This window comes from Paralichthys olivaceus, chromosome 13 (genome assembly GCF_024713975.1).
Source record: "Paralichthys olivaceus isolate ysfri-2021 chromosome 13, ASM2471397v2, whole genome shotgun sequence".
In the NCBI taxonomy this organism is placed as follows: domain Eukaryota; kingdom Metazoa; phylum Chordata; class Actinopteri; order Pleuronectiformes; family Paralichthyidae; genus Paralichthys; species Paralichthys olivaceus.
In genome coordinates this window covers 23,970,025-23,994,726 of record NC_091105.1, presented here as the reverse complement: position 1 = coordinate 23,994,726, position 24,702 = coordinate 23,970,025, and the positions used below count along the sequence as shown (strand labels likewise).

The 24,702-nt window shown below is 41.4% G+C and overlaps 1 protein-coding gene across 6 annotated transcripts in view; it reads right to left on the bottom strand.

Annotated features, from left to right (window-relative positions):
- LOC109632016 (intermembrane lipid transfer protein VPS13B) overlaps nucleotides 1-24,702 on the bottom strand; it is a 313,199-nt gene that overhangs the window by 77,161 nt on the left and 211,336 nt on the right. For all 6 annotated transcript variants that reach the window (XM_069537175.1, XM_069537173.1, XM_069537176.1 and 3 more), the window contains exons 35-38: nucleotides 10,318-10,656; nucleotides 9,562-9,976; nucleotides 9,194-9,331; nucleotides 308-703 (exon numbers count right to left, since the gene is read on the bottom strand). In XM_069537175.1, coding sequence (XP_069393276.1) covers nucleotides 308-703; nucleotides 9,194-9,331; nucleotides 9,562-9,976; nucleotides 10,318-10,656 — 1,288 coding nt within the window. The remainder of the gene's footprint in view (nucleotides 1-307; nucleotides 704-9,193; nucleotides 9,332-9,561; nucleotides 9,977-10,317; nucleotides 10,657-24,702) is intronic.

Here is a 24,702-nt window from a genome sequence, read left to right as displayed (position 1 = left end):
CTAACAGTTAGGTATGAGTTAGCTTGAACTAATGACTAATGAGAGGTCAGACAGCAAAACATTTTTTTTTTATTGGCTGGTATAATCTATAACTAATAATTAACAATTCAATGAGCATTGACTGGAGAAAGGATTTGAAGAACTATAAAAAAGTATTTATTATGTTTCATGCTTGCTTTGGTGTTGATTATAATTCAACTCAGAAAATTGCTGCACATACAGTTTTATGGTTTTGCACCTGTAATCCACATAAGCACAATGTAATTTTTTATCTTTTGCACATGAAAGATGTTTGTCGTTTACTCACCTTCTATCCGAGGCCCTGACTTCATGTTCAGACTTCCTGTCATGGCTGACACTGACACAGTCACGCTGGGCTTCTTTGGATGAGACTCCGTCTCCATGACAATTACAATCTGGGCAGTGTGGATAGAGACCTTATGGAAGGTCAAAGCCAGGCTCCTGAGGTTGCTGGTTTTACCCAGAGCTGAGGCCTGATGGTGAGGGTCTGAACGGGAGAGAATGGGCCTGGGTAGCATCCTCGTGGGAGAGGAATGAGGTGTGGAGGAAGCAGACAGTTGATGACTGGAGGTATCCCACACATGGTTTGGCAGGACTTTCTTCAGGTAGGCTTTGGCCTGCTCCAGCTTAGCCAGGGTAGGGTTGATTTTCAGTGGCCTTGATAGCTCTACGTTCAGCTCAGCTTTGGAGAGAGAAAGAAAGGAATGGTAAATGGTTTGTATTTACATAGAGCTTTTCTAGTCTTGATGACAACTCAAAGTGCTTTACAGTGCAGTTTGCCATTCACTCATTCACACAGTGCATCTACTAGCAGCCCTTTTTTTGTTCTATGAGGGGAAAGTCGTGTTTCAGCATCTTGCCCGAGGACACTCCAGCATGCAGATGGGGAAGACCTTCTGGTTGGAGGACGACCACTCCACAAATACATTTAAAAAAGATGGGAGGTGAAAGGGTGAAGAGAAGAGACAAAATCAAAAATGATCACTGATTTTTTTTTCAATTTTATATGGGCAGTTTCTGATCCAGCTCTAAAGTCACAAAAGTGCTGATCCTGTGTGTATGAAGTACTGAATAACAAAGAACATGGGGCAGAAAGACACAAACTACAAAAACATGTAACTAACGCCTTTAGTGTTGGAGGGAAAAAAACCCAAGCTACCTCATGACCGAGGTACACAGAATAAAACATACACATTTCTTTTCTCTGTGTTTGTGAATGGGAAATAAATATCTTAGATATTTTCTCTGTTCAGCAATCTAGTGACTGTTAAGTGAGACTCCTTTAACTATGTTAAACTCAGGTGAAAAGTTAATAAATTCACTGTTGGCGGGGGTCTTTCCTGAAGCCATGATTCATCAGTGCACCAGCGCAAGATCCTTTGCCACCTAACCTACGAGACATTACCATGGCTGCATGGCAATGTCTCGTAATTCAAACTGTGAAGTCTACTCTGCTTTTCTAACCTGAACCTGTAAGATACCAACTTTGTCCAGTCTCAATCTCTTCCTTCTTCTTTTATGCAAACACACAATTACTGGCTGTCTCACTAAGATATCTTAACATGACATTCCAGACACATAAATCCAAGAGTCGTCAGCATCCCCTGTTCTACCTCTTCCTCACTCTCTGATGCAGTACAGCCTTCAAACACTTGACTGGAATTTACAGAGACACATGACTTAACTCAATGCCGTTTTACACCACTTCCATTATCCCATTTTTCCACTTGGTCATGATGATGGGAGAAGGAAGCAGCCGAAAACAACAGCAGCTGTTTTTCATGGTCTCATCAAGGAGCCAGTGTTTAGAGGCTTTTCGGGGGTTTTAAGCCTCCTGTCTGTCTCCTTCCCAGGTATGAGCAGCAGATGACATGACCAGGAGAGCTGCCAAGAGAGGCCCGCACACAAGCAGTCGTGTCTCCATGAGTTCGGAGGACATTACATTGACTTACATTCATTTCCTGGAGACCTACTTTAACCTTGACCATGGTTACTTCTTGTCTAATCCTAACTCAAACCCTAAAATTAACTTGAACCTTAACCTAACCTTAACTAAACCGTCTACACATTCAAATTTAAGGATTTGCGTTATGGGGACTTACTTTTAGTCCACATAAATGTGTTAACAGATTTAGGTCCCCACAACATGAGTAATTCCTGGACCACAAATTCACGCACACACACTTTCTGCCCTCAATGTTTTATTTTCTTTTTATTTGATCCAGTAGAAATAAGGCCCTTGGTCAAATAGAAGGATGGCTGGCGAGGGGAATTGGAAGAAAGATGGAAAGGTGGATTTCACTGTGCAATGTAGCTTATCATTTCCACTTGACTTATCACCAGGAAATGTTCCAGTGGTTGAATAAATACCGTGTACGCAGCTGTTCATCCAGGTTCCTCTGCTCGCCTCCAATGTTCTTTCATCCTCTCCCCTCTCTGTTTCATGTAACCCGTCTTTCTGCTTCCTCTCTCTTCCTCTGTCCTTTCTATTTTTTACTATTACTCCATCCCCCAAACTCAACAGCCCCTCCCTGATCTGTAATCACACAAAGCTGTCTCCGATCACCCACTCAGGGCCAGTGATGGGGCCTGGGCTTTGCCTGGCTCTCCGCAGAGGGAGACCTGGTCCTGATTATCAATTGTTCCTCTTTCCAAAATCTATTTCTGCCATCACCCTGAAAAAAACCCATCCTGCACCGCAGACCCCAGTTCTGGAGTGACAGTGCTAACCTCTCAGAAAAGCACCTTGGATTAATCCATTTCAACTTTTAATCCAAAACTATTTCAACACTCAAGCAATATCTAACAATTCATCAGTCCCTGTACAGGATGTCTTGATCTTAGCAACTAATGAAAATTCAACCAATTACTGTGAATTCTACCTTGCCTTGCAATGTTGTCCATTCACATTACTTTGTGTTGTCTCTCTCTTTCTCTGCAGGTATCTCTGACTCCAGAGCTGCAGAAATTCAATTATTATTATTGCACCATTATTATTTTTATTATTACTATTATATGAATTGTTGTTGCTATCACTAGTAACATCTTTACATTCTTATTGTTTTCATTATAAAAAACTATATTTTTTAGTCAGAGCTGAAACCTGATGATGCACAACTGTCCCTGGTCTCTCTCTCTCTCTCTTCTCTCCCCTCTTTTCCACCCATCTTGAATCTCCTCCTCCTCCTTCCCAACCGGTCGAGGCAGATGTCTGCCCACAATGAGTCTGGTTCTAGAGGTTTCTTCCAGTTAATGAGATATTTTTTCTCTCCACAGTCGCCAAAGTGCTGCTCATTGTGGGAACTGTTGGGTTTTTCTATAATGTTTAAGGTTTTGACCTTCTATGTAAAGTGCCTTGATATGAGGTAGTTATTATTTGGCGTTATACAAATAACATTTAATGGAATCACAACTTTTTTAAATTTGACGAACCATTTTGTTCAACACATAATGTTTTCTTGTTTAGACTACTGCAACTCCCTCTTCACTTGCACCACTCACTCATCAATGCTGCCATGAGGTTGTTGACCAAAACTAGTCATCGATAACACATCACGCTCATTCTTGCATCCCTTCACTGGCTTCCAGTTATTATTATAATAATTAACTATTAATTACGTCATTTAGTTAATGCTTTTATTCAAAGTGACTTACAATCAAAATGAGTGACTTCAACATCTATGAGGGACCATCTTTTGGGGGGTCCAGCATCTTGCCCAAGGACACTTCAGCATGGGCTTGGGATGGGATTCAAGCCACCAAACCTCTGTTTGGAGGAGAGCTGCTCTACACCCCTCAGCCACAGCCGCCCCAGTTTAATCCAGAATTTATTTAAAAAAAAATATTAATAATATACAAGGCACGGCATTGCCCCTGCATATATAACAGAACTCTTGTGCCCCTACTCTGGGAGTCGGCTGCTCCGGTCATCTGATCAAGCCCTTTTAAATAAAAGGTGCTTTAAAAAGAGCATCACAAATAAATGATTATTATCTATTACTTTCAAGCAAGTTTCACCAGTTGTAGCAGTTCTCAACTGTGGAGGAGGTTCACCAGAGCACCTCTAACTGTACCGGGGAGGGTGATTAGCACAACTAAGTCTAAACACAGAGACACACACACACACACACACACACACACACACACACACACACACAGAGACACAGAGACACAGGGACAGACACAGACCCAGAGAACCAAGATGCCACCAGAAAAGTTAATGTGCTGGGCGATTCAGGATGCATTGTTTCTGTAATAAAAATGAAGGCGACGGCGAGCGGTTATCATCTGGTTGTGTTGGGAGGACCCACGGTGGCAAGTAACTTGGCCATATCCACAAGTATGTCATCAAAGTCCTTTCCTTATTTCTGATGAAGATGCAGATGTTTGACACAACCCTTTCACGTTTACCATAAAAATTACTGCTAGAGACCATGTAAGGACACTTTCTGATGTTCTGCACGAAAGCGGGGGTAAATATTGTTGTCCTGCTTACAACATTGTGGTGGAACACAACTGTCAACGACTGACACTTTTCTACCTCAAAACACAGAAACAAGACAAATCATCAGGTTACTGCATCCAGATCTATTGGAGTGCTGAAAGTTTGTCTAAATATGGATGGTTATTGGTAATGTGAGTGTGAGTGTGTGTGTCTCTCAAAAAGTCTCAAATACCTAAACATGATGTAACATTTTGTTTTAAAAATATAAATGCTTTTTTTCCCTATATATATCATATCAATTGTGTAAAAGTCTGTGAAAAAAAGACATATCCTTTATCTAATTCAACTTGCTGCTGTATTTAAATAGCTAAATCATTGCATAAAGCATCAATTATTATTTCTAAGAAAGCTGGCATGAATTCTTGGGACTGTTGGGGACATCTACGCTGAGAAAAACTCCCTGCACTGCAGCTACAACACATCTATTAATGACATTCTATTAACAGGGTTGGGTTATGCAATCTGCTGCAGTATGTCTGACATCATCTTTCCCACATCTCTAATTGTTTAAATGGGTCAGATTTAAAAATATAATAGAGGCATAAAGTAAGTTCACAGAGCTGCAGAAATAGTAGAACACTAAGTCAGTTTATGTCTATTTGACTGTTGCCTGAAACTGTTTTACTGACATCATGAATAGAAAAAGAAATATGTAGAGTTTACAGCTAGTTTATTAAATCATAAAAATCATGCTTTCAATGACCTCAGACATTTTAAATTCTTTAATTCAACTAATTAGGACATTTATCCATTCATAACAAAACAATTACTAGAGGTTAACAAATAAATTCAACGTAAATTTGTTTCACTTTTATATTGTCTGATAGTAGAATTAAGTGTATCTGGATTTTAAGTTGTGTGAACTCTCCATGGAGGAACCCAGCTGTATCCAACAACCAGTGCAGCACATTTTTACTGCATTGGAGAAAAGAAAAAAAAAGAATCTTAGCAGAATTCGAATGAAATCATATCACTGCATTATATAGCCATATGTCAAGTACATCCAAGTCATCACTTTACAGTGATGTTCCATGTGGTTTCACTATCCAGTCAAAGGAGGCATTAAAAGAAGCAACTAAAACCACAAAACAGGAAAAAAAACCTGAAACTATTTACAAGCCATGATAGACTTCTTTTTTGGAAGACTAAGCTGCAAAATAATGCATTTATGGATCAAGATCTATCATAAAGACTTACACTGCAACACCTCTTTGAGACTGAAGCATGTAGCTGAAAATAAATGGAACAATGTAACATTTCTTTCAAATGTTCTTCTTATGGCTTGGAATGGCAGATTTAAAAAAAAGAAGAAAAATATCAATAATTTAAAGAAATTTTGCACAATTATTGCCCAGCTATAGTACACTGAAGAAGGGCTTTACCAACAGTGGCAGTCACACACAAGTGTTTTTATTGGAAAGATCTTTGCTTCTGCTTTGAGACTTTATGTGTTTAAAGAGGATTGTCAGTGGAAGGCCTGTGCAAGGAGCACGCATCAAGACTGGAGGTTAAGAGGTGGAGTTGGTGTTCATATCAGGCCTTAATGTGAACAGGCTGGGGGGAATCAGAGACTAGCCCTTCTCAGGTGTCAGCCTCTATTAGCACTGGAGAAAGTGGGACATCAAGGTCTGACAGAGGCACATACACACACATATATAGCTCTGCAAAGTGGTGAGGGAGATCAACTATGCTTATTACCCAGGTTACTGTGCCTTTTTGGCAAGGTCATACATGACGCCAACCCCACTTTGAACCTGGTGTCGGTAATGTGCGTGTGTGCAAACACCGCAAACATTGTTTTCATTCCCAGCCCACTTTTGATTTCTCGAGCTGACTTTCACGCTTGACTCTTGACAGGAGAGAGCCTGTGTCAGAAACAGGTGGCAAAGTGTAAAATTACAAAAGGCCCACATGTGAAAAGTATGTGTGGATGTCTGTGGTACCAATCTGTAGAATCCCACTGTCACAAAAAAGCCTCATATCAAGTAAGGCCAGTGACATGCACCTCAGATGCCATCTGATTCAAATTAGAGTGGTTCTGGACGGTTCGAAGGGGCACAGGCTTGTATACAGTAACTGACAAACCCATAGCTTGACGGGAACCAGGGACACTGGAGAGTAATGGTTCCAATTTGTTCAAGCTAATCTATCACCTGCTGCTTCTCTGCAGAGGGCATGAATGATCTCTCATCTCCAAGTGGTAGCAGTTACCCCTGGACTCGTTCAATGACCCTATCTCAGACTGGGACTGAGTAAGAAAAATGAGAATGAAGAAAGTGTATGAATGTTTGTGTGTTCACTGGCTAATCACTGATCCCTGTTCATGTTGGAAAAAACCAACCCAGCCTGGCCTTCTTTTACAAAAAGAAGTGCTGGTCAAACCTTGAACCCCTGTGGTTCTGAAGAAATTCTGGCTTCGAATCTATATGTGGATTAGCAGTGTATATGTAAATTTGTGTGTATGTGATGAGCAGCGGCTGTGTGAGGGTCAATGCTGAAACACCATCGAATTCACAGTGCACATGTAACAAGTGTTTCCCACTCAGCATCCTTGGGAGGGCAGCTTTGATTGGTCTTGCAGAGTAAATGCTGCTGAAATTGCAAGCATATTGCTGTAAACACACAGCAAGACTTGGCCTCGCAGCGGTCTGCTCTCTTGTTTGCGCCTCACTGAAATAAGTCAAATGTGAAGCAGTGCTGAATCAAAGTAGAGCTGCCAGACATGATACATACACATCACAGCGAGAGACACTTATAAAGACTAGCACATGCAAATAAAGCATATCTGAAAACTATAGGGGACAGATAAATAAAACAATGTACATTTTCTTTCTAATCCCATCTCTAGCCATTGTTTTTTCCTTTCACTCTTTTTTTGTTTCATATTTAAAATAGTTGTAACCGAACAATTAAACTGAACTGAGAAGAGGGAATGTCAAGGTCAAGACATTTTCTGACAGTCTTACTAATGGTGATGGAGCTTCACTACTAAGACTGGCAAACATTGATCATGTTTATCTCCATTTACTGACCAAGCAACACCAATTAGAATAGTCCATGAAAGTCAGAAGCATTGCACAGATTCTTCTGCTCTTTGTAACTTCTTTATTTGCTCCTCCATCCCAGAGGAGGATAGTTATCTCCAACAGAGTCATCTAACCTAACAACACACAGTTGTGTGTGCATGTGTGTGTGTGGGTGGGGGTAAAAGGGGACCAGTAGCATGTGTGGTCACTTCCAAAGATTTCCAGCAGTGCCTGACCTGGTGACCTCCCAGTGAGTCTGGATTCTGTGTGAGTCATTTGGGAGAATGCTGTTTGTATGCGTGTGCATGTGGGAGGAATGAGTGTGACTGATTATGAGTCAACTTATCATTCAGTTACAGGGGCAGCTCGGCTCTTTACTAGTTCAAGGGAAACACCTGACTGTAATTGCGGTTGGGATCTGTGCTTCAACTGCATATGAGAATCACATATAACCTCAGCATAACGTGAATTATCTTTAAAGATACAACAGACAGTGATTCTCTTAAAAAAACATATCAAGCTGCAAAAGCAACTCTGGGTGTTGAAAATTCTAATAGATAAATATACCATGTAATGTTAAATCTATTTAAAGGTTCTACATCTATGGAAACAATTTTAGATCTACTGCTGTTTGTCTTTCTTGCACCTCTCCAAAGGGAGATCAGAGGTCAGTATATAAATGGTCTGTATTTATAAAATTAATGTTATACTTATTATATTGAAGGATAGTCTCTCAACATGCCTCTCCTGAACAGTAAATTCCAATCAGGGATCAGAGAACTCATATTATTTACCGTATACAAATGGACATTTTTATGTTATTAATGCCTCTTTGGAAAGTCATGATCATTGTGATTTGGCGGCCTGCATCATCTGGAATGAGCAGAGGGGTATACAGACATGCTAGTGGGAGTTAGCGCTGTGTGATTGCTGTGGTGTACAGAGAGCTACATTGTGTTGTGTGAGTCCATGAGGACAGAGCAGCTGAGGGCTTTCTGCTGACAGCACGGATACGTGTAGGCGAGGGGGCTACTCGTGTCCAGCCTGGAGCTCCTTCTTGTATACATGCACAGTACGTGTTCATGATTGGATGCATGTGGAAGAAAGACAGACTTAACGTTAGAGTGTATCCCTAGTTGAGTGTTAGTGTGTATGCGTCTGCAACATCTGGCCTGCTGGATTCAGGGAGCTGAACTGCAGGATGTCTTGTGCCTACACACACTCCGTGAAATCCTCAAATGAATAAGAAGGTTGTGCGTTCACATTGTAGCCCACACTTTTATTCATTGCAGTTCTGTTTGGATAAAATGTCAGCCACACCCTTAGGTCAGCAACCTTAAAGCTACTCATATGGATATCATATCAGTCTAAAAATAGGGAGAGACCAGACCCTGTGAAAGGCATTCTGGATGTTAGATGTTTCGCACACACTTAAATCTACAGGAGCTTGTAGTTTGCTGTTGAAAGTGAATGATATTAGCCATCCGGTCGAAAACATCCCAAATAACATTTACAATGCCAATGCACATGTAAATGAACATGTTAATGTGAGTGTACAGAAGTTGTGTCGAACACTAGTGAGTGTGTGCGTGCGTGCATGCCAGCGTGTATCTGTCTGTGTGTGTGTGTGTGTGATCCCCACCTGGTCCATTGAGGAAATCTTTGATCTGGAGGCAGAGCAGTGGGGGAGGAATGCCCGTTTTACTGTCTGTCTCTCCTGCTACTGTCTGCAGCCAAAACACGTTGTAGTCAAGAGATTCTGGAAGAGTCTTTCCTGGGTCTGCAAAAACACAAGACAGATGAAAAGATAAATATAAAAAGGAGGAGAGAAGGAGCAGTGAGAAAGGAAGACAACACGACAGATAAAGAAAGTGTGCTGACATATTTTACATTAAGATAATTTACATTTACTAGTCTGCTATGTCTGTATGTGTTGGTATGATGGGTTAGTAGCAAAGTAACGTTTCCTGTCTTTTTAGAGAGCCAATATCTCGATGTGCTCCAGCTCACCAAGGCACTTGTAGTCAGAAGTTACTCCTCTTAAGACCACGTCAAACACAGACAGCTCCATCCTCTGCTTGCGGTGGTGGCAGCTGAGAAGAGCAGATGGTTGCATGACCTGGAGATAAAGGAGGGGTTCTAACACCTGGTCCCCAGCTCCTCTTCTCCCTGGCTGCCTCACTATGGTCACACCCAGCGCCTGGCGGGCTGAGGAGCGACTGGGAGTAGGCAGACTATTCATGGAGAGCAGGCTGCCTCTCAGGAGTGGGGAGGCTGGCTGTGAGGTGTTGCTGTTGAAGATGTCTTCAGCTGTCAGGCCAGCAAGGGAACCCTGTGCAGCTGGAGCAGGTTCTGGAGTCGGCGAGGCAGAGGCTTGAGGAGACTCAGACAGGATCTCAGGCTGGTTGAGGGCACTCTTTCCCACCTAAAGCAGATGGAGAAGGATCAGTTGATAATATTTGAGACCTTTAAAACGTGGACTGTTTGAAGGGTATAAAACAATGACTAATTGTACTGTACACATTTAAGTTACAGCACAATATTTACTTGTACTATAGACTGTATAAAAATATCTTTAGCATCTACATCTACTTTAGCATGAGTTCTTAAACTCATGAAGTAAAAAAGGTGAACTTTTAATCCTGTATAAACCACACCAGTGCTAACATAAATAACACATTTTGCTGTTGTGTATAGAATGAATACTTCTGACAGATCCAGGTACTGAATCACCTGACATATTCTCTGTTCCCCAATTTTGGTTACCTTATCCTCAGCCTCCTTCTTCTCCAGTGTGCTGGGGCTGTCAGACGATGAGGGAAGGACCTTTGAGGAACTGGAGCAGTAAGTCATGATAGACAACCTACTAGCCGTGAGAAAGATGTCAAAAGGGATGAAGTTGAGGTTCTTGGTGATGGTGGACTTGTGGGAGGGCCTAGCGATACAGTGGTGACTGGCCCCGCTCTGCTGCTCTATTTGGACGATGCGGATGCGGGCACTGTCGCTGCCAAAGCCGCTGTCCTGCCCAGTTCCGCTGTGACGTGATGAGATGTCAACAGCCGTTGCAGGGTCACGACTGCCATGCTTCTTCTCATGTCGACGCACCTGTACATAAATACAATGAAAGGTATAAGGACATGTTCACATTGAAATCAACTGAAGACGGGGATGAAGGCGTCATTGTAAAAAAATAGTGCTGTGATTGCTAGCTTTGTAGACTAAGGGCTACATTTCCATGTTATAGGAGGAAATGGTGATTTTAAATAACAACCAAAGTGAAAAAGAAGGCAGAGTGACAAGAGGGTCCCAAGTTTTTGTGTTTCTTGTAAAATGTGTGTTGAAACATGCATGCAGTCATGTACACACAGAGAACGGCTACCTGTGTAACTTAACAAGCAGCTAAACATGTGCAACATCTTTATGAACACAATTCATTTTGCATTAAATCAAAGTACCTTATCTCAAACCAAACCAATACGGTTTGTGAGTATTACAGAAGGGGGTAGGGAGCATCAAACAAATGGATGAAAAGGTTTTATTCTCTTTTTTGAAGGGGAAAATTTGTTTCTTGTTTGGATCCAGGCTTTACAAGAGGACACAAACCAAATAACTTGCTTGATTGAGACCATGGACAAATTGACCAAAGAGGGAGAGCATCACATAACCACAGACATTAAAGGCATGCTCTGGGACTTTTTCTGTGGTCAAAAAATCATTTTGCACTTCTTGCAATATTGGACATGTCTTTAGAAAAGAGCCTCACCCCAGCAAAGCAAATTGTTTCATGCACTGACTGTGGTATTGTGTATAAAGCAGCTGAGATTTTATGCTTGACTCCAACTAACGGATATCGGGAGACTTTCAGCTGTTGTGGCAATAAAAAGCTTTCAGTGACAGATGCTATAAATCATTGTGAGAAGGTTGCTTAGTTTCAAGCAACAATAAAAATAGAAATATTGTATTTGCTACTAAAGCATGCCATCCCCAAGGCTAAAGAGAAACTGCCACTGATTCCCATGGGACAGGAATGAGACAAATATTTGAAAATAAAAATAAGGAGAAAAATATGAAAATGGTAATTACTACTGGACATGTTTATGTGGAGGGTAAAAAATATTGTCAAACACTTCCTGAGTATGGAACATTTTTTGTAGAACAGCCACTTCAAGGCACATTGCAACATTTAAGGTTGTTACTGTTCAATCAATTTGAACAGCCCTCTGATTGCTCTATCACGCTTGACAGCTGCATCATGAAGAAACTTGGGGGTTTCTTCATCATCATCATGTCCAATAACATATCAAACATGTTTCTCTTACATGTTAATGGGTTCAGTGTCAGCTTCAATTACCTACGGCTGCCTTTTGAAAAATTCAGTTTTCAAAAGAACCAAGGTGTGTCCCATCCTATCCCACCCTTGTCTGCCCCAACCTGCACATGGTAGCTATTATAACATGTTCTCTCAGATGCCCCCTCCCTTTCTCTACATCGCTCCCTCCCACTCGCTACATGAGAATTTTAAATGTATATTATTGCTGTGGTGGAGATAGTGTTTCAAGACCTCTAGGCAAATACTAAACCCACTGGCAGGACATTAGACAGAATACTTGACTTATTAGATATTTCCTATTCTAAACAGTGTCATCAAAGGCTAAGAACAAGAGCCATATAAAACACAGCAGCATGCATGCCTGCCTGCCTGTTCTATTCGGCCAGGCTCATGTGTGGGGCTTCTATAGAATCGACTCTGCCAGATTCTTCTCCTTTCCCTGGCCTAATGAGGACAGGATGTGTGCACTCCTTTTCTGTAGAAATGTAAGATTTTCCAAGCAATGGGGAGGGGAGAGAAGGCAGAAAAGAGCCTGGACCTGTCTCCATGTGTGTTGTGTTAAGCGGGTGAAACTTGTATTGAGGTAAGGAGGTATTTCAAAAAGGTACTTGGCAAAGGAAAAATGACCACTCCAAGGAGCGCCCCACGTTGAAAGGGACAAATAAGCTGCTGTGCAGCTGGGAAAGAGCAAGCGCCAGGAGAAACTGCCAGATACTCTTTACGCTTCTCTGTCTCTCTTCCCAAGCTGAGGCTGTACACATGCATTTACAATTACAGCAAATACCCCGTCTTTTTTTTAACCACCACTACTAAGAGAGTGCCCCCTAAGCAAATTTTTGGTCTATTTTTAGATGTGCTTACAAGTGGAATGAGGGATAATAGGGAGCACAAATGGGGGGTGCAGAGGAAAAGAGACAATGAGAAAACATACCCAGCACACACTGGTCCATATAGTTTGAATCAACACATGCGATCAATGGGTTCACAGACAAGTACACATAAACACACATGAAGTCAGTTGCATTTTGAAGGTTTGATCTCAGTTAGAGTTGAAAAACACACAACTGGATAATTCCCTGTGTTTCTGACCTTAGTTATAGACTCACAGTGCTTACACTTCTAATAAAGAGAATAGGTATACAAAGAAGACATGGTCTCTAGTCTATATGCTTTAACATTTTGCCAATTTATTCACTGACAGAGAGCAATAAATTCAGAATACAAACATGTAGTGCAAATACAGGCCTAGTCCCAGCTGAAATCCCCTTTTTCCAACCATTACTTTCTATTATATTATATAATGGCTGCTCTGAAGCGCTGTTTCCAGATCCCAATGCAATCTTTCTCTGGACTTGGTTGATCGTGATCATGAACGTGCGACTACACACACATACACAGAGCCCCCCCCCTAGCCCCAGTCAGCCAGTCATGAAGTCATCCCCTTCAGTCTCAAGGCAGAAAATTCTGGAAAATGGAGGATAATGCCCAAAGTGTGAAACCATAAGTCTCCCAAGTGCCAATCATATCAGAGCGCATCTGTACGACTTCTGACCCCTATTTCTGTCAGTGTAACTCAGAACAGCTTGGCTAGAGGAAGGCTAATATGTGGAAGCAAATGTCACATCATCCAAATGCCACCCGTTTACAGTGTTGGCTCGCTAGTTGAATATGACAACATAGCTTTTACATTCTGAATAACACATATGCAGTTGATTGTTTCCAGACGAATGAAAAGTAGGTTGCAATTCAGGTTCAGAGATCAGGGAACATGAAAATCGGAATGTTTTAAGACAGTAGGGAAATCCATGATAGTCGGTAGGAAAGAATATAATAAATACAGTCCAAGTAGCAAAGGTGACTATCATTCATTTCAAAAGGGTCCATTTAAAAACCACATATCCCCAATGAAGTCTGAATCCAGGCAAAGTATATACTAAATGTTAGGGGCATGCAATAAAGTAGAAAGCGCAAAAAAAGACTGGTAATTATATCAGGGTAACACAAAAGACTTCAGAGCAAAACTATGATTTTGAGAAATATTTCTGCTACTAGCTTGACATGCCATGGAAAGAGATAAGAAAAAGAATGAACCGCATTTGAAATTACATGATAGAAACACAAATGCAGACAGAATATTTAAATATGAACAGCATTTTCAAAAATACTTAGATGTTTGATAGTGACATAATCAAAGTATCGGTGAATAGAAAGGTTGGCTGAGTGACATTAAGTTTGCTAATTGTGGGAGATGGGTCAAAGCAACAGTATAAAAAAGAACTTTAGCATCAGTGTTGCGTGAAAGAGTTCATCAACTTGACACTATTAGAGAATTAAAGAGTTGTTCAAAGAAATTGAAGTATGTGGGGACAGATTTGTCATTGAGAGCCAGAATCAAATTGTAGGCAGACTTGTAACTATGTCATGTTTTCTTCCAAATAAAAACAAATTACCGCACGTGCATTACGTTTTAACTGGGGTTGTGGCTTTCAAATCATGGTGAAATATATGCTTGTTTTTATCTTTGACAGAAGTGACAGTTACTGTAGAGAGAAAACAAGCTGCAATTAGTTGCAATTTTTGAACCTAAATGAAACCAGTGGCAGAGCAGTGAGTTGTTCATGTTCTAGAAGAGTAAGAGTCCTAGCACATTTTCCCTGCGTTCTCTCTGCTACTGTGGAATTCCCTTTGAAAAATAAGGAAGGTCAGATTACTTAATCTTTTTTGACACAACTATTTAGTTGAGCTTCTTGCTTGCAGGATGCTGTATCTTGACAACATCAGAGTTTATTGGTTAAGGCCCTGCTGTGTTACCCTCTATTGTTTACCAGAACCATAAAGCTGATAACAGGCCTCTGTGCCTTTGTGCCAGTGGAAGAAACCTCAATACAGCGATACCGCAACTTAATCAAAAATAATAACAATAATAGTTAACTGAATGCCATAAGGGCTGCAATTTATCCTCTCGTTTTCTTGTGGAGAACAGAGGGGGGAAGACATTCATAATATGAAGTCACTGCTCTTTGTATGCCATAACAGTGGTCACAAAAAAGGGGCATCAAAGAAAGTCATTTAATACTTGCAACTTTGTTTCAATAACAAAGGCAACCTGCTATGCACTTCAACTGAACCACAACAAAGAAGCAATGGAAGGTCACGACCCCAGAGCTTGCAAATGGATGCAGAGTGCTTCAGAGTGACTGTCAACTGTACTTTAAACAGTGCACTCTGGGCGCCGAGCGGGGCCAGTTTAACAAGCTCCCTCTGCCCAGTAAAGCTGATTGGTGGGTTTACTCCTCCAGGGTTCAACAACATGTTTCTCAAAGAAGCATCAGACACAATATCCTACACATTCTGTCCTCTCTCCTCACACTCCAGGCCCCAAAGCACCTCTCCCTGGTGCCTTTCTCCTTCTATCTGTGATTTGGTAGGGATTCAAGAAATAACAATATGAGAATATTTGCCTAGCATGGCAGAGACTCTTTTTCCCATGATGCCACATGACATAAAGGGGGGAAAGCAAATATCCGGGTGACAGTAATAATTTATTCATGTTTACATTCCACTAGCGCTGGGTCAGTTTGAGAACTTTCCTTCCGGAAAGAGGATAGGACTGGATATGACATGGCTGGTTTAAATAGAGGAACGCCTGTGAAACACCTCAAAAAACAAAGGAGAAATGATCAGACAAGAAATCAAGAATGCAAAGATGCTGCTCTTCCATTTGAAGCTGCTTTATGGTTTAGAAAAACCCTGGCTCAAAAACAAAGATGCAAAATGATAAAGGCTGGAGAAAAGAGTGAGTTAATGTGGTCCATATGGGGAACTACACTATGCTGCTCAACAAAAACCTGGCTCTGGGAGATGTGCCGGCCAAAGACTCTTTTTTACAATTGATTGAACTTCAAAACCTGTTTTCTCCTACGCCTGCACACGACATTAGTTTACTTACAAATATTTTGGCACGAAGAGAACGCAGATTGCCATTGCTTAGTAGAAACAAAACTGTATCCAGAACTCTGACATTTAGCAGGCAGAAGTGTTGTGCTCAACACGTTGAGTTTAATACCATGGCCTTCCCATTACCACAGTAGGCCCTCAAAAAAGCCTCGCCAAACCCACCCTGCCCCGCTCCTAACCTATGGTAGTCAAGAATGATTTAAAGGGTCTGACAGACACCACCCAATAAGCTCAACTGGAGACTTATTGCATCAGTCATCCTCAACAGATCCACCAATCTAAACCAAAACCCTGATTCAGATCCACCAACAGTTTGGTTAGGGGTGACTGAGAGGTCACATAGAAATTACCCCCATCACTACAAAAACACTGGCTGTTTGTATAAGCAGGATGCAATGGAGATGCATTACTCATTGAGGGAAGTGTTTAAAAATGCGAGGAGACAATTCCTAGATTAATACCACAATCGTGTTAGTGAAAACAAACACAGGGGAAAGTGTCCTGACCACTATGATGTAACTATTCAGAAATGATACACAGACTTTCTCTGCTTGTCCAACCTAATCTCTTGGCTGGAATAGGATGCTGCTGAATGGACTTTATCACCAAATACTTCCATCATTAATGATAAACAAGATATCAGCCATTTGGTAAACAAAGTTGGGACAGTAAAAACAATACAATGTTATGATAAAGTTATCACTGGGCTGACACCAGATGGAGAGCTCGGAAGATTGAATATGGCTGATTAAAGGATGAATTGCCTCAGTACATGTAATAGGAAAATAGTATATTGACTCTTTCTTTTACATCCCTTGACAGCTGCAATCTGACTCCTCACAATTTATTTGGTCACTAATTAAATTAAGATGGAGGCCAGCTGTAGAGAAAGGTGTAATCAGGCGACACCCTACAGCAGAAGTGAAAGTGAATGAGAGACAGAAGCACCCTGGGGTCTGTCTGAATTGCTCTGACCCTGGCTTCCACGGCAGCAGTGTCATCATCGGACTTTCTTCCCTTGATCATCTCTCCTTTCTTTCCATGGGAACGAGTAAAGAACAACTGGCTCTCATTAACTGTCACCATCCCTATTTAGGTTGGAGATTTGTGTGGGGGGTCAATTTTCTAATCTGATAGTCAGACGCCAGTGTTTGCACATGCCAAGTGTCGATGAATGAGGTAGACTTGTCAATGGCATCTGAAAGTTGTAGGTGTGAAAGTGTGTGTGTGTGTGTGTGAACGCTACTGTGAGAGAGAGAATGTGTATGCTTTAGGGTATCATTTGTATCAATTTAATTACAAGACTGTACTGCAAACAGCACTGACACAATATAATCCTTCTCCATTTGAATCACTGTTTATATTTGTGGAAAACAACTCACAAACATACACACAGTGAAAACATATTTGTACGACAAAAGGCTATGTTGCAGACTAATCATTAGGTTTCAACCTGGCCCTCAAGATCACTTATCCAAACTTTCAACTTAACATCATTAGCTTTGGCATCATGTTTTCAAAAAAACAAACAACAAAAGAGACTTCAAACTACATTGTCTTGAGCATGGGCCTGGCGGTTTACCAAAGCAGACGTCTGAGAGACTTCAAAAAGCAGCAGAGATGCATTTCATTAGGTCATGGAGTGTTCTCCTGAAACGGCTGCCTGCACTGCCTGGCGGTCATGACTGTTTTCTGTGCTTTAGTAACAAGGTCATGGGGAAACAGCAACAGCAGGGAAAACAATGGTGACCTGAGGTGAGATGAGGCTGTTTGGAGCAGGACGGGGTGGGAGGTGCAGGGTTGAGAAGGGCAGATGAACCCCAGGTGGTCTGCTGAGGACTGTGAGTGATGCTGTCATGATCAGCCCACACCCTAGGGAGCCAGCACGTGCGTGCGCGCACACACACACACACACACACACAGCAGCATGCACAACCCCATATAGGCATTTAGAAGTGAGTGTGCACACACACACACCACTGTGAACATGTGCGTACGCATGCACACACAAGATTGCATACTAATTCAAAGAGCGGTGTTAAGACAAGCGCAATCCTGGCTCAGTGTCTATTTGCAGAGCTGAAATTAGAAGAAGAGGAATGAAGTAATCTTCCTTTAATTTCTCCCTGGATGTGCTCCCAGGACCAAGTGAGACACAAGCTCTTATGTGCTGTATGTTAGGTTCTCAAAGGAGAATGATGCAAGACCCCCTGTCCTCTCATCTGAGCGGGTAGGGCCTCAATAAGGGAAACACAGAGGACAAGGCTAAAGGACAAATCGATACGAAAATACAATGAAATTACCAAATAAAATTTAAAAAAGTCAAAAATGACCACAGGACAGCTGGACAAAAAAAACAACCTCAGGTGTTTAAAAGCTACAATACTGAGCTACAATGGTGGGATTCAGAAGCAGAGTTTATCATGGAGGGAATACTGTTAACCTCCAAAACGAAAACATGTAAAACCAACGATGTTATGCTGAAACTTATTCAGGAGTTGGTTTTACCAGGATGACTATTCTAAGTCTTGGAATATGTGGGGTCTCATTAATGATTAGTCTTTGACATATAAACCAGAGTTGCTCTAAACCGACAAGTGAGAGATGAGATCAGGGCCACTTCCTGAAATATCCCAAAACATTTGAACAGTGTTTTTGAGATTGGCTCCAACTGGCTGCATGGCACCAATTTGTGTGCATCAAGCATTGATGACCTAGTCTTAATGCACATGGTTTGGATTTAGGGCAAGTCACAAGCCTTGCGATGAAGGACGCCATTCACTTTCACATATCTATTCATTGAAAGCAGCTAGTAATCTTTAGTTCTTCAAACATGCACTTGAAGAAACAAAAGGTGACACAGTACCTGATAAAACCTGATTAATTTTTTGGTCTAAAATGCTGACCATGCCATTTCACAGAAACAAAATAAGCTATTTTTCATTATAAATCATAATAAAAGTACTAGCAGAGAGATTCAGAAAATAGAGACAATGCTTATGCGCCCATGGAAAACCTATAGCCTGGAATGAAGTATGAATTTTGTCTTATGTAAATATTTAGTTTAATGGGCGCTGTCCAAGATGAACACTTTAGAAAAAAATCACAATGAGGAAAAATAGCTACTGTACGTTGGTGTCGTCACATACCACACACACACACACACACACACACACACACACACACACACACACACACACACACACACACACACACACACACACACACACACTTTCATTACACTGTCCAAGTTACAGAGAGAGAACTCAATACTCTCCATCACCTGTTATTCTAGGTGGAATCTTGCTTATACAGGTGTAGTGAAATAAATCTGTTTCCTCTTTTCACCTCTTCAGACAAACATTCTGGGCTCTCTCACTGAACCTAGTCTACTATGGTGTGTGTGCATACGTGACTGTACTAGCTGGCCTGGTGTGCCCTGCTTTTACTAGTCCCCTGAGTCTATGATCCTGTTTCCCTTGCGGGCAGAGAGAGAGTGAGTATTCCTGACTCCTCCTCACCTGAGTCGACACCCGATACCCAGGGTTCACATTGGGGGCCCGCGCCCTCTCCTCAAAGGCGCCGTTTGTTTCAAGACTCTAATAGAATTCCAACCTTTGTGATGTTATCTGGAGTTTTCACGCCAATTTTGCCAAAACTGATTGAGGACAGAGCAAATTCAGCTGCTACTGATCTCAAATAGACAGAGTTTCCAAGGGGCCAGTTTAAGAATGTGCCACGGTTATGCTTTGAGAAGAAAGTTGGTTGTGGTGCGGGGGCTGAACAGCGAAGGTGAGTTGTTATGACTGGCTGTCAATTAGCAGTTGATTCACACAGGAGGGTCAGTGAGACATGAACAAAGAAGAGAGAAAAAAAAGATATGGTTTCATAACAAAAGAAGGGCAGCGAGATGAACACTGGCTATGAAAATATGTATGTTTAAGATAAGCTGAGACAACAACGCTTACTTAACCACCGTGAGGCAGCCAAAATGGAAAAGGAGATGGCTATGCAAGGAGCGTTATTTATTATTACTCTTAGCAGCAACAGGGCAAATGAAAATACTGTTACGGAGGATGGAGAGAGGTCAGGGTGAAAGGAATCTGGCCCTCAGAGAGGGTTAATAGCTAGGCTGACTGGTTAAGAGCTGACCCCTCAGGAATGTCAGCTCCCACATTTATGGACAAATGCTTTACACAGAACCAGAAATCAACACCGGATTCAAACTTTTTGTTTCTCACTGTGTCGTGTCTCATTTCCTTAGATATTTCTTGTATTAATTTTCTCTTTTTGCATTCTATTTCAATTGACCATCATCTCTCAAGCTGTGTCTACTGTCTTACCCTCTCATCTAATGCACATAAAAGCTCCTCTGACACCTTATTGTGCTGAAAAGATACAAGAAAGAAAGTGCAGTTCTCGAAGTTCTACTGCTACAAAACAATATGAAACACTCATCACAAAGAGGAGCGGTCTTGGAAAAGGTTTACTTTACACATACACAGACAAGGATCCAGCCTTAGGTTGCTCATTGAGCCAAGCTTGTCAACAACACTGTGGCTGAGATAAGCTATTTAATGTGCTATCGACGTTCTGGCTAATACTCCAACATGAATGAGAGTTAAATTGTTATACAAGAGAGCAGAATAGATCACTGAGCTTCCATTTTCCCACAGTGTAACATTTAATAGCATTTGGATGACAGACTGAGGTGCAAAAAGGTCTTTATTTGTTTTAAGGTTTCCTTATTTTATTTAGCAATGTGCCAAAAGGGTTAGGGAAGAGCCATCAGAGATGTCTTTACAAACTAAAATTTTTTATTGTGATTATTTTCTACAATGGACAACTTAAAATCTAGAAAACAGCTATTCTAAAAAACCTTCACCATCAGAGACAAATTTAACTGTAGTTCAGTGTGGCTGTATGGAGGACATGCACAAAAAAACCTGCATCAGGAAAACACTGCTCCCACTAATAACTTACAACTGCTGTCCAAACGCACTGACTCCTCGCAGTGATTTAATTGGCTGATGATCTACCCCACTGTCTAAGAGAAGCGTTAGTCTAGCTTTGCATGAGACTGCACCCTGTGTGCTTCCGTACAAATGTCAAGTAATATCAAAACCCCTGCAGTATAAAATTCTATTGGTGTCTAGAGGAGGAACCATTTCCACTGTCAGCCAGCTTGATGAATAACCAGCCAGCTCTGGATGAACCAAAACATGCCCAACCAGGAACTGTGCCAGTCCAACAAGGGCAAAAAATAGATGAATGAGAGAAGACAACGAAGGGGAATGAAAGAAGGATGGATGAAGACAAACAGATGCAGGAGATTGAGAAGGAAAGACAAAGTGGGCGGGCAAAAAGAAAGGAAATAAAACACAGAGAAAGGGGGAGAGAATGAAAGAAAAAATAGAGATAAGGCAGGTAATGGGTGAGTGAGAGGTTTTTATCCATTTGTGTCCACTAAATATTCTAATTGAGAGTTTCCTGTGATGCCAGATACTTTGTCCTGAACCTGGGTACTGCCTGAGCATGTGTTTGTGTGTGCACTGGCATCAGTGTGCGTGTGTACGTGTGCATGAGAGTTGGAGGAAGTCTAAAGCCCTGTTTCCCATGCGTGTAATCATCCCAGGATGAGGTAGAGGATGAAGCAGAGCGGGACTTCCCCTGCACCAGAGGGTATTTTCCTCTCACACTGTGGTACTAGCACATGGCTGACCCGAGCTGCCTCTGTGTGTGTGTCAAGGGAGGGAGAAGAGAGTGAGAGACAGAGAGGGAGAGAGTGAGTGAGAGACAGAGAGAGAGAGAGAAAGATGAGGGGAAACTTTTTTCAAAAAAATATTCTCTATTCTTGCTCTTTACTAGTTTGATGGGACAATACTAAAATACATGCGACGTTGTCATTATGGCAACTGAATAACAGGCAGATATTGATGCCAACAATGAGATCTTGCCATGTGAATCTACATAAAGGGGTGGATGGCACTGAGGTGGTGAATACGAAAAACAATATGATGTGTAAAGGAAGATGTGGCTGTTGAGAGAGCTGAGAGAAAGGCAATGAGGAGCTGACTTTTCTCCATCTTCTTTTTCACCCTTCCCGAAGAAGAATTACGTCATAGCAGAGCTGAGACACAGCATGCAAACACACAACCAGACACTCGGGTCAGCTGTTCAGTCATAAAGCAGCATTACAGTGCTGGCTCCCAAATAAAAGGCTAAAGACAGTTACCATGCAGGGAATGTGGGGACAATGTGTGTGTGAGTGTGTGTGTGTGTGTGTGTGTGTGTCTGTGTGTGTACACGTGTGAGAGGGTGTACACTTCTGTGTTGCCAGGTGACACTGCCATTGACCGAGCTGTGGGATAAGTTCTCTATCATCTATTCATAGCTCTCTGACTATGGAACCTCCTGCTGCTGAAAGCTGCCTGATCTAAACCTAGTCTCATTTTATCATCATTAGCATCAACCAAAAAAATACAGGAATGATGTGGAACCGTGGCGGACCGTAGCTAATGCTGTGATAAACATCCTAATAATGCAATGATTTAGAGAGCAACAAATCTGCTTAAATCATGTTTTATGTACTTTGCATCTCAGGAAGTTACAAGATGGAAACTGTGGACAACTGGCTACAGCCCACAATGACTGAATGTAACAGATTATGGGAAAAAGATCTTGCTCCGTGTGTATGTATGGAAGGGTCATTGTGGATGTGTGTACGAGGACAGATTCTCAGAGCACAGCCCAGCGTCTAGAAATCACTGAAATCACACACAAGGCTCGCACACATTGCCCACGTGCCTGGCTTGCCTCACCACTTCCAGGGAACCCAAAAGCCCCTACAAAACAAATTCATTAACCCAGACAATAAAACACAGCTGTGAGGGGCAATGGAAACTGTTTGAAATCTGCATAGAATCTGTTCAAGGCCCACAGAATGTTCTCAAAATGTCCAAGAATTTAAACAAAGCTTAGAAAAGAGAAGAAAAGATTTGGAATTAAGAAAGAGTGAGCAAGGGGCAGAGTTTAATTTAATCTTTAACTGGAGGCAGTGCGGACTGTCAGAGCTGAGATACTTTATTGAAACACAAACAACAAAACAGTTTCTCTGTACCAGATGCTTGAGATCGGAACCTGTTTTTAATTGAATTCTTCGAACAGGTTGTATAAAGGAGGGACAAACAATACTGTCAAACACTATAAATATCATTACTAAACTTAAAACTGAATTAAAAACAAAGCAATACAGAAACAGGCACATGTTCCAAATCCAGATTGTGATATTGTGGAAACTAGCTATGGAAATACATATGAACTTTATGATTGTTATTTATAACAACTCAGTCACAACTCAGCACACGTACTGTACTACTGATTATTTGATTGCAATGTGTCTAATGTGTTAGCAAGGGGTAGACAGGGTGCTGGTCGGGCAGACTTCGAGTGAAGACGCGCTGCCCTCAAGACCAGGGCTCTGAGCATGTAACAACTCAATGCTGTAGATAAATGTGCCACTAGAGGGCTCTGCAGCATGAAGAATGAGCTTCTGCAGACCAAAAAGCACCAGGCCGCATCATTTCTAACTGACACTGACCTCCCTGCTGCCAAGAGTGGGTCAAGCAGCCGTGGAGATGCCGTCACCAAAAGACTTATGACCCTGAAGTACAAATGGTTTTACAAAGAGTGTCAAAAAGCCTAAGCCAAACCACATTTACTCAGAGTAACCTCTGTGCTGTGCAGCTGCACAAAGGTGAGGACATACACAAACTGACCTCAGTGTTAATGATGCTGGTAAACTCTATAATGGCAATACTATAAAACTGAACGAATCAGGAACATGGTGTAATGCACCTGAAATTAATATGGAATAATAAAAGTAAAATGTAAAATAAGAGAGTTCCCAACAACTGTGCCCAAAAAGCTGATATTAAATGAAAAAGAGGAATTTTCCCAGGCATATATTCTTCTCTCTACAGAAGATGGATGATCACTGGATTGCATCACTCCAGATCTGGGGTCATTTCAATTTCACTTAATCTATCTACAGGCAGCTTTAACATAGCCGCTGGATACAAATGTCTTAACAAAAACTTGACAGTTCAAATTCCCAGATAAACTGCGAAACATGGCTGTGGAAAAAAGGACTTAACACATAGCAGCTACTGTCACGATGCCCTTAAGCAATACCCTTAAACCCCAGCTCCTCCTGCTGAAACGACATATGTCTGAATTTGTTGCTGAAAACGTAGGAAAAAAAACTCAGCTTACACCATCAGAAGAAACTAAATCCAATCAAAATGACCCTTTTTAAAAGGAGTAAAATCCTTTTTTTAAAACTGTTACCAGTGGACCTCCCAGAATAACTGATGAATTTTCTCATCCTGCCTTAAACCTGGATGAACCCTCTGCAGCCGTTAGCTGCCCCTCAACAGAATCAAGCCATGAATCATTACAAGCAGGGGAGAGGGCTCACAGATCACTAAAATCAAGAACAGATGCACAGCAGGCCCCTCCTTAAGAGCAACTATATAAATAACAAAATAAATTAATGAAGAAAAGAAATCATCAAACTAGTAGAGGCCTTCATGAGGTTGGAGGCCTATGTGCTGTAATGTTTTAGTTTTGAGTATATGACTAAATTTGTATCATAATTATCTTTTTCTGATTAGAAAGTGAGATCGAGAGCAGTTTTCTTTTATAAAGGCTCATATGGCAGTTTATCACTATGACTGGTATCTCCTGTATTTGTGTTTGAGGTGGTAATTTTCATTTTTTAATGCAAACTAGCAAAGGAAAACTTTCATTGTGGAGGCTAAATATTAGTTTTGGCCCACCTGCTGCTCTTTTCTTACCAATGC